General features: G+C 36.9%; 1 protein-coding gene across 9 annotated transcripts in view; it reads right to left on the bottom strand.

Moving 5' to 3' along the window:
* Positions 1 to 19,754, bottom strand: part of DIDO1 (death inducer-obliterator 1) — an 85,090-nt gene that overhangs the window by 5,118 nt on the left and 60,218 nt on the right. For all 9 annotated transcript variants that reach the window (XM_026683419.2, XM_026683415.2, XM_087959186.1 and 6 more), the window contains 9 exons: positions 14,377 to 14,863; positions 13,157 to 13,316; positions 12,486 to 12,602; positions 11,160 to 11,267; positions 10,220 to 10,355; positions 9,559 to 10,102; positions 8,489 to 8,642; positions 6,197 to 6,286; positions 5,367 to 5,562 (listed from right to left, as the gene is read on the bottom strand). In XM_026683419.2, the coding sequence (XP_026539204.2) occupies positions 5,367 to 5,562; positions 6,197 to 6,286; positions 8,489 to 8,642; positions 9,559 to 10,102; positions 10,220 to 10,355; positions 11,160 to 11,267; positions 12,486 to 12,602; positions 13,157 to 13,316; positions 14,377 to 14,863 (1,992 nt within the window). The remainder of the gene's footprint in view (positions 1 to 5,366; positions 5,563 to 6,196; positions 6,287 to 8,488; positions 8,643 to 9,558; positions 10,103 to 10,219; positions 10,356 to 11,159; positions 11,268 to 12,485; positions 12,603 to 13,156; positions 13,317 to 14,376; positions 14,864 to 19,754) is intronic.

The raw sequence follows: 19,754 nt of genomic DNA, 5'->3' as shown, positions 1-19,754 counted from the left end.
ATGGAAGAAACAAGAATTTTAGAATTTAAACAGCCATTTCACATTTTAAGGTTAGGGAGTGTTACTAACCCTGACAAGTATTTTTATTAATTATAAATCATTGGTATATTTGCTATTTATTTGAAGATAGTCAAAAGTTTACTACTAAAACAATCAGTTATGAAGAATGTTGATATGATTAAAAAGTAAGCATTTAATAAATTAGAAAAGAAGGTTGTGACATATATCATACTAAAATATTAACAAACACACCATGGCAATGATGTATTATCTCCATTAATACAAGATATATTTATGTAATAGAACTGTTAATTATTATTTGCACATGGTTACAGAATGATAACCAGATGATGGTCTGTAAAGAACCATAAATTGCTGAAAATCATGGCTATGAAAATGAAAATATATTTAACAATTCATTATGTTTGTATTCCATAAGTGAGGGGTTCAGTTTTAAACATACTACCAGTATTATAACAATATGTTTTTCATTTGAGGTTATTTTTAATTCAGCTTTTCAAATTCAATAATTGATTACAGTGAACATATTCCTTGGCCCATTATAGTTGAGCTAAGCTATCAAACTGAAACAGATCAATCAGTATATGGACTATCAGTATATGGATCATTTGCAAAACTAAAATTTGCAGTACAGATTAATGAATTTAAAAGTTTGTGAACCCTTTTAAATTTTCAATATTTCTGCATCAGTATGACCTAACAGCTGATCTATTCTCCATACGTGCTAAAAATTGATTTGGAAAAAAAAATTAAGCAAATGGGTCAAAAGCATTGGGTGGCAAGAGTATATGAGCCAACTGTTGGTTCATTTGAAAGTGAAATTCGAGTCAGGGGTTGCAGTCAATGGGATGTCTCATCAGGTATGAGTGTGGAAGGTCCTGCCTTATTTAAAGAACAGAATTCTGGGAATTCACTATCACAGCCTGATTTTCACAACATGGGTTATGTGGATATATGTCATGCCTGGAACTGAGAAAATTTTCCAGGACTTCCAAAAAAGCAGTTGTTGGTGCTAGGCTTTAAGTTCCAAAGAATCTACCAGTCTGCTCTTGGGCAGATCATGTACAAAAAGGGGCAATTCAACACCACTGTTCATCTCCCAGGAGTGATCTGCCAACTATAATCACACAGAGCAAAGCATGTGATACTCCAGCAGGAGCAGCCCAGGGTAATATCTGACTGAAGGCCTCTAGCACTGGAGAATGCCAATATTCTTGAGGCCATCCTGGTGGCGAGCCTGACAGGGTTGCAAAGAGAAAGCTGCTACCCTCCTGAAGAACTCTGTTGCTCTCTAGTTTGTGAAAGATCACATGAACGAACCGGAAAAGTACCATATTGGAAGAATGTTCTGTGGATGGACGTGACCAAGTTAGAACTTTTTGACTTGAATGAGAAGCGTGGTGTGTTTTCAAAAGGCAAACCATGTGTTCCAGAAGAAACTTATCTCAATTGGGAAGCATGGTGGTGGCAGTATCATGGTTTGGGCCTGCTTTTCTGCATCTGGACCAGGTCAGCTTGCCCTCATTGATGGAATTATGATTTTTGCCAGCAAATTCCTGATGCTTGCGAAAAGAAGATGAGTTATACTGTATATTTCCTGTTCAGATGGGAAGACAGAGAAACTGTACTTTTGACGTATAGATGATCACTTCTGCAAGCTTTCTAAGAGATGGTTGTAACTTAGTACTGGACAAATGGAAACTCCTGAAGGACTGTGATGCTTCTCATTTCGCCTCAACCCCAATCTTTATCTTTTATTCCTAGCTGGTATTCACACAGACGTCAACTTTGGTTTGCCTCATCCCCCAAGATGGCTGCCCTCCGACTGTCAAACAAGTTTGAACTGGGATACAAGCAATACATTTCATGTTTTTGAGGGAATTATTAGCATAAAAGGAAAAATTCCCCAGCTATAGAAAAGCTTTCATCAGCATGAAATACAACTCTCATTGTATCATGCTGATACGGGTCAACAACTTCAGACAACTCTGAATGCCACTGTGTACACCTGGAAGTTTTCCTTCTTAAAACTATTCCTAAACTTTATTGCTGGGAAGTTGCTACTCTTGAGAAATGTATTGGTGGGTTTTTTGTAAGAATCTGATAATTCATTGGTTGGTATGAAAGCACACTAAGTTTCTGGACAATGATAAAGATTGCTATTATTGAAAAGTGATGATAGTCTGTGGTAGAGCAAGTACAATGCCATTCTATGGTACATCCTTTGTAATTTAAATGCTAAAAGTGCTAGAATAGCTTTAGTTAAGTAAAAGCCTTGCAAGAGCATACTTTGGAACAGTGGTGCCTGGTGGACAACTCTAATTATATTTTACTTCCCCTGCACTGCTGAGACAGATAGTCTTTGACTTACAACCACAATTCGGACCAGAATGTCCATTATGGAACAATACAGTTGTTAAGTGAGTCGCGCCTGATTTTATGACCCTTCTTTTTGCCATGGGTGTTCAGCTAATCACTACAGTTGAATGAATGAATCATGCAGTCGCTAAGCAAATTCAAATTTCGCCATTGACTTTGCTTGTTGGAAACTGGCTGGGAAGGCCGCAAATGGTGATCATGATTCCAGGACTCTGCAACTGTTGTAAATACATTGAAGACGATAGGCCTACTTAAAATTGTAGTTTTTGTAGTTTCCACTTTGGATGTATTAGAGTAAGAGATAATTATTACTTCTGAAATAACTTTTTGATTTTAGCTTTTTTGTTGTTGTTAAACTGTACCAAGGAATTCAAGTAAACAACAGTTTGAACTCTAAAATGGAGACTATTGATGTAGAATATTCCTTGAATGTAAATGTAAAATAATCCTACTACATATTGCTAGCCACGTACAACTGATGCTTTATTTCAAAAAGAGGTATCATTTATCATTTATTTATTTATTTATTTGATTTATATTGCCGCCTATTTGCCCATGGCAACTCATACAAATCATACAAAACATTCGATTGAAAGACACAATTACCACTTCGTATAAAATACTTTTATTGAGATTATATAATGAAAGCAGTAGTTCATCTTTGGGGCTGGGGAACATTTATGATTTTACATCTTTCTACACATTCATCCATACTACAATTCCTTGTGTGAAAATACTCTAACTAATCACAATCTTCATCAAAATTATTAGTACACAAATACTGTTCAGTGTTTCCTTTTGAGAAAGTGTTTTTTGAGAATTTCCTGGTCCCTGCCTGTATTATAATTCCCGCCTTTTAACTAAAATGACAGCTACAAGTGTGATGTTGTGATTACCAATGTACTTGCATAGGAGTTGAGAATTTATTTTAAAGAGTACAATCATTCCATTCTCAAAAGTACATTGAAATATGTATTGATTGAACTATCCATAAAAGTTTGGATATTCTAGGATGGCAAAGCAAATCAGCATTAAAAAAAAACTCTGCAGAGAACAAAGTGACTTTTTACGTGCGAAAAAATATAACGTTTGATCATATAAGGCAAAAACATAATAAACTCCTGAGAAATGTTGAGAGTTGCACAATGCACCATCCCAATGTTGTAATCATCCTAATGCTGGGATCTGCTCCTTGGGACAGATCCAACAACTGGTACTAAGTAAAATTCTCTCTTTACCTGTTGGATTCTTCTACTCATTGGATTTTGAATCATTTCTCCACAGCTCTTCCAGATTGTTATGTCCAAGATGACATGGTACAGATATTTCAACTTCTTATGTACATTTGACAGAGCAACAATAATTATTAGAGGTGATTCCAGACCTGCCTTTCCTGATTTTCAAACTGTCAGAGAATGCATCACAGATTTAAGTGAAATATTTATAACAAGACAATCTATTGCAGGGACTGTATTTTTAGACCTGGTTGTTTTGGCCACCAAATGATCCGATTTAGAATGGTTCTTTGGGGATTAGTTTTCTATGGATGCATGCAATCTTCAGAAGAATATCTGGAGTTCATCAAGATATTGATAACTATGGATCTTTCCTCAAGAATACAGAGAATTTTGCAATGTTCAAGGAATATTCCCAATTCTTGCCAGCCTCAAGATTTGCCCAATAGGTCTTAAACTGAGTATTCTACCAGGACCAGGGGAGCAGAATTTTAATATTGAAAGCTGCTATTCGAGTGCTCCGTGCCAGTGATTCCTGGAACCAATATGTACTTCTCACTCTCTTTCATTTATCCAGTAGCTGCTGGAAGAAGAACCTCTTTGCAAAATTATAAATTGATTATTGGTAGAAAGATTATGAATGTATGCTAAAAATTCACATGTGATATTTGGGTTGGCCAATTTAGCACTGCACTATGATTATACAGAGATTTTCAGTGATAAAAAAGACAGCAGAAAGGGGTTCGAAGATCCAAAGTAAGGATAGTGACTTTGGTAAATGAGAATATTTCTTGTTTTCTTTAGTTCTTGTCTGCCTGCATTTCTGGATCCAGAGAATTTCGGAACAATCCATTTGCTGGAGCAAATGTTTAGTTATTTTGCTTTATACATGTAGCATACAGACATTCTCTCTTCAGAATGGGCAGAAATCTATATGATCTCTCAGAGATCAGAAATGTAGAACTATAGATACTTATTTTTTTATTTCTGTAAGTACATAAGAATGTGCAATGATGATGATGATGTGCCATCATGATAGTGTTGACTGTTTGCAACCACATTCAGTTTTTTTCCAGGATACTTGAAAAAAAAAATCTACCTTCAAAACTAAGGGATGAGCTTCGATTCTGATGTTTTTATTAGAATATTCCATCCCGTGTATCAAAGGCTTGACTGATGTCACAGGGCAATTAGGCACTTGGTATTATGTCTCATTTGCAACTTTAACACTTTAGATTTTCCTCTTCCTTTACTTCACTTGGAAACTTTTGTACCCAAATCTAGAGATCTTGTAAGATTTGGGAGTGAGAAATCAAGTCTAGTCAGAACATACCTGCTTATATAAAACACCATTCAACAATGGGCAACCAGATTCTACTGTTCAACTTGAATTTCATTGTATAAACTGCTAGGAAGATACTATTCAAAGATCTGAAGCATGTTATGTTGTGTATTAATGTTGTAAAACTTGGCTTATATGTCTACAACTGTTTTAATGAGAAAGAAAAATCTTGTACTTTGGGGAAACAAATTGTACACACACACACACACACAAAGTATGTTGTTACGTAGTTTTAACAGTTATGTTTGTACGCCACCTAGAGTTATATTTTTTGCGGGATAGGTGAATATGCTAAATAAATGAATGCAGTGTGTCATGTCTGGTGTAATACTTGTAGCTGTAAGTTGGGAATGGAAGGTATGTTGTGTTTCCTATCATTTATTGCTTACCTGGTCCCTCAAAAGGCAAAAGTTTGGATGGAATGGGATCCTTAGCCCTGAGGGGAATCAAATACAGGTCCTTGACATGCCTGTTGTTATTAGCTACAACTCCAAATCGGCACCGGCTGCTAAAATAGGAGTAGAGAGAGATGTAGGCAGCTTCCTCCTCTTCTGTTGCTGGATGAAAACGGATTAAACACAATTCCTGGAATATAAAAATATAAAGGAAAAATACTGACTCTTGAAAAACAAAAAAGGAGCAAGTAAAAGCAACATACACTAAGGGAACACAAATGTTAAAATAATTCATCCAGAATATGTGTGGCAAACTCAAAAGAGGTGTAAAGTTTTTAAAAAGTTGTCTTAACTAACCTTTCTAAATAAAAAAGCCCCCACCAATTTATTAAACTCAAGGATACGTAATGTTTTTCTAAGTTAATATTTGAGGGTATATTTAAATAAAAGCCCTATAACAGGCCAGCAAAAAATTCTTACTGGGATGGCTAATCTTAAAATCAAAGGAAAAAGCAGTAATAATCTGTTGTTATCTTTTTAAAATACCCACAATCATATAATACTTATTTACAAAGCTCACCAATAAAGCTTAGTTTAGAAAATATGGATGACAGCAACTACATGACACAATTCTTTTAAAAGTTCCTGCTATTCAAAATATTTAGCAATTAGCAATTGTTTGTGCCAGAAATTCAGACTGAGCTTAACTCCAGCCTTGGGCAAAAGAATCACTACAAAGATGTATTTGGCCCCAAATAGTTATTATATCATCAGCCTCATCATCACCATTTCAAACGGATTACAGTCCTGCCACACTTGATTACCTTTGATACGGAGGATTTAAGTTTGCCAATATAATCCCACACTGTTTTTGGTGAGATCCTCCCTCCGATATGAATTGTGTCTGGTAAATCCTAAAGTAAAAACATGAGAAATAGCTATAAGTTGAGGGAATGTTTTCTGTCCATACTGTAATAGCTAGACTATAAAGGAGAGTCATATTGTGGGGCCTCTCTGAGCTTGCTTGTCTTCTTGCAGAGGTTTTATTACCCAACTAGGTAATGTTATCAGTGATCATTAATATTACCTAGTTGGGTAATAAAACCTCTGCAAGAAAGAACCAAGCTCAAAGAATACCAAGGAACCCACATTTCAATCTGAGCTACAAATATTTTTATAAATTTATTTTTATAATCAGGGCTATTATTATTTCTTTAGTATCTAACTACTCGGCATAACATTAAAAAAATTGAGGACTTCAAGGTGTTAATTTGCAATCTCCAACCCCCTCAGCAAGAATAACTAAGGGTGACAGCTGTTAGGTGACATCCTGAAGGCCAAGGGCTCTGACCTAGAACATTAATAGAAAAAAAAACCCCAGCTGACACTGCTTTCCTTTCATAAGAATCAAAATGCATAATCTACTTTTGTCTACATAAATAGGCAGTTTTTATATATGCAATTATTACCTTGGCATGGTACAGAAAAAAAAAATTCCAAAATCCTTAAGTTATGCTATCATATTGCTAGCTTACTCCATACCAAGTTACTAAACTTACCAAATTATCAAAATTGCTTTTAATTTTTTGCTAGATTAAAAATATATAGCATAGATATGAACAGATGATCAGGGGAAAATGCCAGCATGAAGTTAAACTAGGACTGGGGAAATGCACCTTGGTAACTTTGGGATTTAATTTTATATGCCACCATGGCTGGCTGGGGAATTCTGGGAATTGAAGTCCACACATATTAAAGTTGCCAAGGTTGGATACCCCTGCTATAGGCAATGCAGTTGCCTCAGTAATTCCCTATTACCATTACATGCTTTGTGCTTAATTTTATCTTTTAGAACAACTGTTTTGTTTGTTTGCTTTAGTGAGAAAAACATATTTGGGAGTATTGGGAGGAATTCTGACCATAGAATAAAGATCTGTAGATATATAAAATAGAAGCTAATACTAAATGTATTTCAATCTTAGAAATCCTTAAAAATCAGAGGAAGACCTGCTGTAATGTGTTATAAATAGCGAATTGTCACCTACGAGAACCAAATTTAACAGCATTTTCAGCATGACTACTCCCTCTCCCCCCAACTATTATTCACTTAAAACTGTCTTCAACCAGGAGTTCCACAAGATAAAGTTCAGCATCATTTTTCTTCTGCTCCTTTTACATATTATGAATGTTTTTAATTATTGTGGTTTCATGGTTAGTTTCATATTATGGCTTTTTTAGAAATTCTGTTTGCAAATCACTGTAACCTGTTTGGAACACAGAAAGCAATATGCAGTTGGGTCAAACAAGTAAATTAAGGGCTTCAGTCACAATAGCTGCAAAATGTGGAGCTTCCACCAATAATCAAATATTGGAAATCGAATCTCTTTTCTGGGCTGGCTGTTGGTGCAAAGTTGTCTCGCTCTAGAAAAAACTTACTTGCATCTAAGTAGAAACATTAAAATTCCCTTGTAAATATGTAACTACAGTTTCCTTTACTATTAAGTTTACCATCCAGGTCTGACTGTCTATTTCCTGCTTGCACCAAAATCATTTAAATCATTTTTAAACGATTGATTTCCTCAGTTCTCTGACTAATATATACATAATGTATAATTAAGATGCTACATATGGCATTTTTATTTCTTAAAAGACAATTCGAAGCAGCCCTCAATTTACGATGGACTAAAAAAAATACGACCCAGATTCAAAGTTCCAATAGCCATCCACCCTGTCACATGGGGGCTCAGAAAGTGGCCCACATCTTCAGCTGTTGGCAGCATCCCACAGTCACATAACCATGATTTACAATGTTGTTGTTTTTGATGGTATCCGACTTCAGGTTTCCAGTAAAAAAAAAACACCACCCATTTCAGACAGAGGAGTGACCACAGTGTTTGCTTAACCTGATTTGCCTAACCACTATGGGGATTCACTTAACAACTGCTGCAAAAAGTGTCATGAAATCATGTCAGTCACGTGACAACCCACAATGACCGGCACAACTTATGAGCCTAATTCCAGCTCAATTACAGTTGTAAGTCAAGGACATTCTACCTGTAATAAAACAAAGTTAGTTGCATCCACACAAAAAAGCAGTAAACATTTCAAAATCCTACCTCACTAAGGTAATCGAAGCACCCGGAGACTGGATAAGCTTTGGTGACAAATTTAGCCACACTTTGCATGTTGATGAAACCTTTCCAAATGGTATTCAGACGAGAAAGAAACAAAGATGTATCTCCTTCCGGAGGGGACCAAATTGCTGACATACTGCAAAAACAAAAACAAAAAAGCAACTCAAATTGTTTCCCTGTAACAGTTTCCCCATTCCAAACATTTTCAATATTTCCATTGTAAGGCAGCCATATATTTTTAAGTTGGTGTTTTTTCAACACTGGCTGTCTGAAGAAGTGTGAACTTCAACTCCTGGAATTCTGGGAGTTGAACTCTGCTTTTCAAGTGGCCAAGGTTAAGAAACACTGTTTTATGCTAACAACGCATCAGAATTCAGTTGCAAGTTACTCAGCACTAAATCCAGCTTTCCACAATTTGCTGGTTCACATAGATTGCTTTTCTACCAAAGAAAGTATTTTGGATATGACAGGAGATGGACACATATGATCCTTTGGGCTGGGGCAACACTTATATGCTTGTTCTACAGTCCCTTAATTATTTTGCATAGATATCCAACCTAGAAGAAATTCCCTGACAATAAGAGCAATTAATCAATGGAATAGCTTGCCTCTGGAAGTTGTGAGGCTCTATCCCTGGAGGTGTTTAAGAGGAGATTGGACAACCATTTGTCCAGAATGGTATAGGGTCTCCTGCTTGACTAGAAGACCTCCAAGGTCCCATCCAACCCTATTATTCTATGTGTTGAATAATTTAGTTTAAAGACTTTTAGACCTCTTCTGATATTTGATCACTTGCATTGGCATTCTGGTTAGAACAGTTTTAATATGTCTACATATATAGGCAGATGATAGATAGATAGATAGATAGATAGATAGATAGATAGATAGATAGATAGATAGATAGATAGATAGATAGATAGATAGATAGATAGATAGATAGATAGATAGGCAGGCAGGCAGGCAGGCAGGCAGGCAGGCAGGCAGGCAGGCAAACACGCCAACCCTTTGTGTTATAGGCTAGGATCGTCCCCTAATTCCAGGACATAGCATACCTGACATTTAAAGATGATGGGCCTCCCAGGTATCTTGGATCTGATGAAGATGGTTTTGTTAAAATGGACTTTGGAGCTGATAAAACAGGTCTTAATATTTCTGGCTTGCTCTCTGCTGCAGAACCTTTGTCAGGAGCAGAAGCGGGGTGCAACGGAGAAATCCCAGCAGAAACAGAAGCTGCAGAGTTGCTCACAGCTGTTCGTGGATCTTTGCCAGAAACAGTCACTGTCGTGATGACCCCGGTGGTGTAGGATGTGGGATAGGTTGAGTTCTCCATGGATAGAGAAGATTCTGAGTTGCTTTGCACTTGGGATAAAGGAATGTAAGTTCTTTCCAAGCTTGGCTGAGCTACTGTCTCAATCACAGGTTCACCAATGGCTTCTGAGACGCTCTCCAGATCTTCCCCTTTTACCACCTCCATGTCATCTGCTGGGGTTGAGCTTTCCAGTTTAGACTTAGTTTCTGCCTTTGGTTCTGCCTTCTTAGCAGCTGATGATTTGGGTTTTTTTGAAGTCGATTCTTCATCAGAGGCAGAAATCTGACCTGCATTGTAATCAAAATTAACATGTATCATTGCCAGCAGGATTTGGGGCTACAACATATGGTTTCGTGAACACGGGGCAGAGGATGAATGAGCAGCATCGTAATCCTTATACCCACCTGTACAAATTTTGCAGTTCAGATCAAAAAGATGGGCCCGATGCTGACTTGTGGTGTCCTGCAACATACTGCTGAAAACATCCAAAACAGGAGTACTGCTCTTCTCAGGTGCTGCTCGATCTGATTCTTGCTGCTCCTAACAATATACAGAATATACAGAGGTTTTGTTTGTTTTATTCACTTCTGCCATGTAGATTGAGGGTCTCCAACCTTGGCAACTTTACAACTTGTGAACTTCAACTCCCAGATGTAAGCAAACAAAATAATTATTGAAGAACAGAACTTAAAAAAAAAAACAGCCATCCTTATCACTAAGAAGCAGAAAGGGCAATAGGCATCTACCCATAACTTAAGGATAATCCTCAGTTTTGTTGAATTCTTTCCTGGAGTCCTTAAACAGAGATAAAATGAACATTCTTGGTGAATTTAAAGTATAATATTTTAGTGTCTTCTGTTGATAAATGCCCAAATCAGAAATAGCAGGCCATGGCTTTCATTATAAAATTGCAACCCACAGTAAGTCTTGTAAATTCCACTTGTCTCTTTTTCTGATATTAAGAGACACTGCAAGATTTGGAAACATGCCTATGGGATGATTCTCAGTCATCCAGATCATGGTTGTCCCAAAAGTGCTTTTTTTCTTTTCTGTTTTCTTTTTTTTTCAAAAGTCAACTGGGACTTTGTTTTTCCTTGAAGACATTTAACTTATGTTTTTTTTTTAAAAAAATTGCCTGGCATTTCTCCTTTTAAAATTAAGAGCTGTCTTTTCAAAGAATCATCGCCAAACTGGTGGCCAACAGAAGGGCTAGATTTCCAGTTTCATAATTTCTTGCTGCCTGGAGGTTATAGAGCTGAAATCCATCTGAGAAGAGCAAACTGGGGGAATGCTACTGAACACAGAATGCATAAAATCAGGTCATCTGAAATACAGTGTACTTACATCAGAATCAGACACTGGTGGAGAATCTTCCATGTTAACATCTGGGATAGGTTCTTGTTTCACGGCCATTTTTTTATTTTCAAAGGTTTTACGCCTAGCTGCCATTATCTATTGAAGGGGAGGGGAAAAGATTATTCGGTTAGTTTTTAATCAGTACTCTAAACTTTCTACATTTGGAACTATCATCCCCAACATTTCAGGTTGGTGTGCATGCTGTAGTCTCAATATCATTTATGTTTGACCTACCTCCCGTGGTTTCTGCCTGGTGAGGATTGACACCCTCAAACCAAAGCAGGGCCGTCCATTGAGCATTTCCCCTCTGGAATGAGATACCCCTCTGAGTTCTGGGTGGATTTCTCCCAGTGGCATTCTGGAGCACTTTAAAACGACCTGGTTCTACTCCCAAACCTTGGATTAGGCTAGTTGTTCCAAAGGTGCTTCTTTCAAGAGGAAACTGGACTTTCTTGGTTTTCTTTGAAGTTGTTTCGCTTCTTATCTAAGAAGCTTCTTCAGCTCTTGAAAAAAGCACCTTTGGGACAACCATGACCTGAATGACTAAGAAGCTCCATAGACATTAGGCTAGTTGGAATCCCTTATGTGGTGTATGTATAGTGCTGTTGACTGGATTTTCTCATACAATCTGGATTGTACATTGCTGTTTGATTTTAATTTGTGAGCCGCCCGGATTAAGCTGGAGTCAGACAGTGTCAACGTCAAATAAAATAATAAATATAACAATAATAATCAAAAAGCATCAGGCTGGGAATGACTGTACAAATTGTAACAGTTACAAAATCCACTGTGATTGCTACTTTGTTAAACAAGAGCAACACCCTAAAATAGGTAATTCTTGGCTTATGGCTATAATTGTGCCTGGATTGATGGTCATAAGTCATGCTGTTCAGCATGTGACCAACTTGATTTTAAAAGTTTTTTGCAGCAATTGTTAACCAAATCAGCATGGTTCTTAAGTGAAGCCACTGTCCACAAGGGGAGGTTGTGGTTATGTGAAATTGGAAATAAACATTGTTTTCCGGCAAAAAATATTGTAAATTGTGGTTATGTGACTGAGGGACACTTCAAACAATGTAAATACAGACCAGTTGCCAATTACCTAAAAATGTGATCACGGCATCCATTGTAACTTCAAAATTGGGTCATAAATACCTTTTGGAGGGTCTGTCTTAACTTTGAACAATTGCTAAGTGACCATTTGTAAGTCAAGTACTACCCGTAGATTCTTATTAATCATATCCCCCTAACCATCATTAATACAAAATGCATCACAATTTTTACTTAATATATGGAAAACAAATTATTTCGTACTGGTTTGGTTGGTCTTTCTTTCCATGATGATAGCTCTTTAGATAAGAGTTCTTCAGGCTTCATTCTTACAAACCTTGACAAAGAAATATCTTCTCGAAGAACACGGTGGAAAAGACCCTAGAGATTGTATTACAGTAATAAGAAAACACAGACTTCTAGACAAATATTATCCAATTTAAGTCGTCCAAATGTAGATTGATTGTTAAAAAATATAGTATTGATCAATTTGATGATGTTATATATGGTGAATTACCTTTGTGCTTTTATGAAAAATCTTGTATTTAACTTTATGTGCATTAAAAAGAAATGTTAAATATTGGATTTCAACATAAAAAATAATAACTCAATTAAGGATAATTAGGTTTGATTAGCAGTCTATTATCCCTAAAGTCATTAATCACTCTTTAAAGTTATCCACATTGAGGCTGAATATTTCATCCAGAATCTGAAAAATATTTCAGATTAGCAGTGTATTAGTAAATATTTTTGTTTGCAGTGAATCTACAATACCAACCCAGTTTATCATTTGTTCAAAGCCTAATACGCTGAGTGAGGTAGGGATGTATTGTATATTCCAGAGCAATATACAATAATGTATATTAATTACTAAATTAGAGTTGAAAATAAAAGCAGTTAAAAACAATTTCTCTTTCATTTCAATAGAAACTAACCTGATTTTTGGGGTCCTTAAGATTGAACATAATACTGCGATATTTACTCTTGTATCGATTATCTGTGGCCTGGAATAAATTGAACAACTCCTTTTCAATATTCAGTGCAATCTTTCCCACTTCGTTTTCTGTCATGACCAAGTCATCACTGTCATTTACTCTGGGGGGAAACAAAGACAATACCATTAGTTTAATCTAAAGGCAGCAAGGGTCTGTACAATCTTTGTAATTAGTCTCATTAACAGAACTCCAATAGAAGAGAATATCTGTAGTTCAGGGTTCAACTGCGGAGTTCTTGATGCTCTCTCAACTTGTTTACTTGCAAAGAGCAATAGCAGACTTATATACCGCTTTCCAGTGCTTTCCAGCCCTAAGTGGTTTACAGAGTCAGCCTATTACCCACCTCGGAAGGATGGAAGGCTGAGTCAACTTTGAGCCTGGTGAAATTTGAACTGCCAAATTGCAGGCAGCCAGCAGTCAGAAGTAGCCTGCAGTACTGCACTCTAACCACAGTACCACTGTACTGCTGGAAAGGATGGGCTGTAATCTATTTCTTTCCTAGGTTTTTTATTGTCTTTGAATGGTATATAAATGTAGTTTTATCTCTTATGTGTTTATCAGTGGCTGATGTCTGGGTGCTAAGCTTCTATTGATGGATTTGGCTTGCTAAAAAAAACAAGCAACCAAGCAACAAGGTTAGAGAGCACCAAGAACTGGAGAAAACACGGAATTAAAGAGAGAAACGGCCCTTTCCTGATTGGGATTTCCATCCTTCATCACTGGCACATTTCAAAATCAGTTAAAACAGCATTTCTCAGTTGGCAGCTTGAAGATATGTGGACTTCAATCTTTAAGCTGCCACCATTGAGAAACACTTGATTTAAAAGTAAAGTTGTAAACTTATAAATGTATACATCTCTGTAAATTTATACTTGATGAAAGTGCTGCTAGTAACATAGGACAATTTAGAGCAGCTAAGTATCAACCAAATCGCCTTTCCTTTCTGTAGAATGTTCTGAAATAAAAACCCTTAAATGAACCTTTAAAGTATTTCCTTCTCAACAGGAGCCCATCATTGAGCATACTATAAATGGAATTTGTAAAGCTAACTTGAAAGTTAATTTTGCAAAAAAGGAAATTGTAATAAATGAGAATCACACATTAGGCTTTTAAGGTGCCATTACCTCAGGGAGGGTGGTGTGTATATACAGTGTTCCTACCTTTTCCACAAAATTTCTTTAAGAGACCTCCGTATGTTTTGTCGAATCTGAGAATTAGGCTGCGACTGGCTGGCGTTTGCAGGTAGCTTGGCTTGCGGAGGCAAGGGGGTGGTTGAAGAAGCAGTGGAAGACATCACCGGCTTCTTAAGGCCTGCCACTGTGCTAGAGGTGGGGATTGGTTTTTTAGGCATGGAATGGGCTCCATAGGAGGACAAAGGTGGCCTTGAGGACGAAAGGCCACTTGAAGCAGGAGAACCTGTAGCAAGCGAAGACTTCTTAGGTATGACCCCTTTAAAGTCTGCCACTGAATGTTTCACTGGGGTCTTCATAAGGGAAGTACTGGCAAATGGTGAGGGCTTCTTCAGGGCCACACTTCTTGTTTGAGAAGAAATGTGCTTCTCAACCACCAATGTTGGTCCAACAGTTTTCTTCAATGTCATAGAAGACTCTTCTGGTTTATCCTCAACCTTCCGCTCTTCTTTATGTGCTGTTAACATCAAAAAATGCTAGCTCAATTATAGCAATTAGTAATTTATTAAACTTCGATGCTGCCCGACACTCAAACTACTATGCATTAAGTAGCAGAAGGATTTAATGACAGAAATGATTCCGTAAACTTGAGGAAAGGTTTAAACTGATTTTTGTTAAGAGAAGGAGACTTCATTAAATCAATGATTAAAAGTTTGTCTTTTCCCGATTGTACAGGTAGGTCTTAAATTACAGCCACAAGTGACCCCCAACATTTCCACTGATAAGCAAGGCAGTTGTAAAAATGAATTTTGCCCCATTTTACAACCTTTTTGCCACAGTTGTTAAGCGATTCACTGCAGTTGTTAAGTGAATCTAACTTCCCTCTTTGATTTTGCTCGTTGGGAGCCAGTTGGGAAAGTCACAAATGGTGATCACATGATTCCAAGACAGTGCCTGTTGCCAAGCCCCCAAATTTTGATCATGTGACCACGGGGATGCTACAATGGTCATAAGTGTGAAAAACAGTCATAAGTCACTTTTTTTCTGTTCTGTTATACCGTCACTAAAGGAACGGTTGTAGGGCGAGAACTACCTTTACTGAACAGAAGAAATGTTCTACATGAAAGGAACAATAAATGGAACTATTGGGCGCAGAACAGGTCACCAACTGTACTATTATATGTTGGTTTTTTTAAAAAAAACAGTTATTTTTCATTTGCAAACAGATTGGAAAGCAAAATGTGACAATATCTGGCTGTTTAGCTCACATGCATTTCAGGGAAAAGGAAGAAAACTTAGATCTATTAGGCTGTAAAGGGATCTTCAATACATAGAGGTTGACTTCATGGTACAATGGATTATGACCCACATCATGTATCAGTCAGAAAGGGAATAATTTTATAGCAAGACCACATTAAAACAGACAAAATACAATCACAAATATTTTCATTTTAGCATAAAAGAGGCTCCATCTTCAAAGATTGCACACATAGTTTGATATTAAGACTTCAAATTCAAAGGAAGTTGTTAAACAAATAATCTTATATTCCCCCAGGCCTTCTTTCCTTTCCTTTCCATAGTTAAAAAAATGTTTAATTTTTAATTAATGTTTAATATGGCCATCATAATCCAGACATGCAGGCTGATCTCACAGGGAATAAAACATAGACCCTCTCAATTGTCTAAGTAATTGAAATGCTTAAACAATCACCTTGAAATAATTAAAGATTAATTTTACTATCATAATAGAAAACTTGCAAGGACATGGAAAATTACAAGCACCATCAATTGCTCACAATCAGCTGAAGAAAGGGAAAGACAGACTATTATGTTGACTGTTTATATGTGATCCCTGTAGAAACCCACTGCATGAAAAAGCAGCTGTATTCCCAGCTCACTGGAAGATTTACAATCATGCGCAGCCCACAATACACATTACAGAATGATTAAAAATGCAGAAATCTGATGGACTAATTGCTTGAATGAGAGATGGGATACATACATAACTTTAACTTTACTATTATAAAGGCTGACCAAGATCCAAGGTAGAACCATGCATCATTTGTCGAGCTGTGACAAGGACAATAGGAGATAAGCTCATGATGCTATTAATTTGCACAACTGGGTATTCAAAATCTGTTTCAATCCAAAGATACTCATATCAGGGGAATTCACTTTGTTTTATATTTTCCATAAACTACGTTTGCTTTATAAGGCATGACTGAGCCTGTACAAAATTAGAAAACTGCTTTTCTACCTTCATTGACAAAGGATTCCTGACCAAACTAATGTGAAATTAGTTTTGATTATCTGTGTTAAGTCTTCTTGAAAATTATTTAAAGTGTTAACTCTTTAAGCTCCATTAACCAACAGAAAATTTGTAAAATAACAGTCGAGTATGTCAAGACGATTACAAAAATCCCTCAATGGATAAACTGCATGTTCATGTTCTTATCTGATACAAGAGTGTAACTTTAGATCAGGGGTCTTCAAACTTTAAGACTTGTGGACTTCAACTCCCAGAATTCCTCCTCATGTTAACTCAGGAATTCTGGGAGTTGAAGTCCACAAGTCTTAAACTTAACAAGTTTGAACATCCTTGCTTTAGTCTTTTGCAATGAATCCATTATAGTCACATGATCTCTTGTCTACTTCAAAGTATTTGTTGTCAGTGACTTGCGGGGGGGGGGGGGGAAGACTTCATACGGATACTTTAAAAAAAACTTTTTTTAAATCCTAGCTTGGTTTTCTGAGCAGTTGTTTATTCATGCTACAATTCAACAAAGAGCCAACCGAAAATCTGAAGTTTTCTCCAGATTCGAAAATATTTTGCTATGTAGGATCAAGCAATCCCATTCCAATAAATGCATTTGATTTTTTCATATTTCATTCTTTGTATGTGACTGAATGGGGTTAACAATAAAATAATAATAAACTTAGAAAAGCAATTAAAACCACTAAATTTGAAAAGGTCTGGCTGAGGAGGATGAAAACAAAGAATGGGACCAAATTCATTCAGTGTGTTGGGAGCAACGAGGAAGGCTCAAACTTTTCCGGATTCACAAACCTGGTTTGCAATTTCTAGAATCTGATTAAAATAGGCTGTTTCACAGATTGATCTCCACTTGGAAAATAATTATGAATGGTCTGTAGTTTCATAATTTATCAATTGTATTTCTTAGCTATATTGGCTTTCAAGTAGATATATACAGTACTTATTTAACGTGCAATCATTTTCATAACATGCTAGCACATAAATGCTTTTAATAATGGTTTGAGTTTACTAAGCAAAAGGATACCCAGTCCTTTTTCCATTCACACCGCCAAGCCCGAAACACTGGGACTTCAATTCAAAGCCGTTCATATAAAATCCTCTTTACAAAAACACTACTACTTTGCCAAATATAATGTCCAGGGAGTTATTTTCATCTAGATTATACTACATAAGACCCTGACTCAGAAAAAAAATGTCATCAGCTCTTAGATCTCTTTGGAATAGAAATTAGTTAGGCATGTTGAAATTGCTGCATTTATATACAATGTACTTCTGCCCTACACATATCTTACTGCTCCACCCAAATGAATGAAAGTTTATGATAGTTACCTCTCCAGGAAACCATTGTTAGTAGAAATCAAAGATGGTACAGCTATGGACAAATATATTAATTGAAATAATTATTCTCAACCAGCATTAGTATTTCAGGCACGCATTTAACTCCAGGAAAAATGCTAGAATTGATGTAGCATGCTATGCCTTGGCTGTTGTGCTCTACTAGACCTAAAAGTGAACATTCTCATTAATGAATGTTCACCCATGTCAAATCATCTGTGCGTGGACTTACAAATCTTTATAAGCCACTGGGCAACTGTTTTTAATTGAATGAGGTACAAGTGTTGTGTCATGAATTAACTGGTTCATGGATAATAAAACATGTCCAAACCATGCTATTAATAAATATGCATAGTCATGATGGGCAAACAGGACACTGAAGTTGTACTCCCCAAAATTATCAAACACTTGTTTTCCAACTGCCAAATTCATCCTGGTTTATTTTTATAGCCAGCTGCCAGTTATTGTTGCTTGTCTTTTCCTTTCCCTAACACAATGCACAAGCTTTCATGGTTTGGTTTGGAATTGGGTGATGCACCAGCCATATATGCCCAGCTGTTTCTGATATTTTGTGAGGCATAAACAAAACCCTGTAATGCAAATTAAGATGTTCATTCCTTTGTGCTAATTCTCCTGGCAAATATAAAACACAAATAAGCTACAAAGTCATGAATCTGCATTGTATCATGCCAGTTTCCATGGCTTAAGAATCAAGATAGGGTGGAGCGTATGGTTTTCCCCCTTTTAATTGCAGGTATGTAAAATCGAATGTCAAACTTTTGTATTGCCTTCATATAAAGGCTTGCCTATGCAAGCCAACTTCACCCAGCTACGCTATCAGTTGAAATTTCATTCTGAAATTTTGCTGGCCACTGTTAGGCATGCCTAACTGCCACCTTCTCCAGGTCCCTGACACTTCAAAGTTATCTCCAGTATAGATAGCAATAGCACTTAGACTTATATACCGCTTTACAGTCCTCTCTAAGCAAGTTTACAGAATCAGCATATTGCCCCCAACAATCTGGGTCCTCATTTTACCCATTTCAGAAGGCTGGAAGGCTGAGTCAACCTTGAGCCTGGTGAGATTTCAACTGCCAAATTGCAGGCAGCCGGCAGGTAGCGAAAGTAGCCTGCAGTACTGCACTCTAACCACTGTACCACTATGGCTCAGCAGCTCTTTCCAGTCTTTAATGGAAACAAATGATTTGGGCATACTGCATGGTAGTGATCGCCAATGGTTAAACATGAAGTCTTCTCTCCCTTGATGCATCTCAGCCACTTCACAGCATTGTGGATGTGGCCGAGATCTGATGGGTTCACTCCATTCTGCTACAGAATAGCATCAGCCCTGCTTAGTCAGCCAAGAGCATCACCGTGCAATTCTACTGAAGCCCCCAAGTTCAGCTTGGTGAGAGATCCCATGAGCACTCTGGTGACTGCCTCCCATCAGGAAATCTGTCAGGACAGCGATTCAAGAAAAACCAGGCACTATAAATCCAGTTCTGATTACCAAAGTTCACTGGTAAATTACGGTATGTATTGGAGTGGTTTCATTTTAGCATTTTTTACACTCCCTTTTTTGTTTTGAAGAAAACAGGGTCAAGATGCTTAATTATTGTAGCTTGCAGTACTGGCACTTTACACACATGGAATAACTTAAAAAGTTTAAGCTCACTTAGCATTTTTACTTTATATGTAGCAGCAAATTATTTTGGTCCTTTACCCTTTGTTTCTGATGATCAGAGGTGCAGAACACCTTTGAATATGCTTTACCAAGTACCAAGCCCTGGAAAAGCTT

This window comes from Notechis scutatus, chromosome 3 (assembly GCF_049901735.1).
Source record: "Notechis scutatus isolate UNSWTSFEM ecotype Mainland chromosome 3, rNotScu1.2, whole genome shotgun sequence".
Taxonomy (NCBI): Eukaryota; Metazoa; Chordata; class Lepidosauria; order Squamata; family Elapidae; genus Notechis; species Notechis scutatus.
This window is presented reverse-complemented; position numbering and strand designations above follow the sequence as displayed.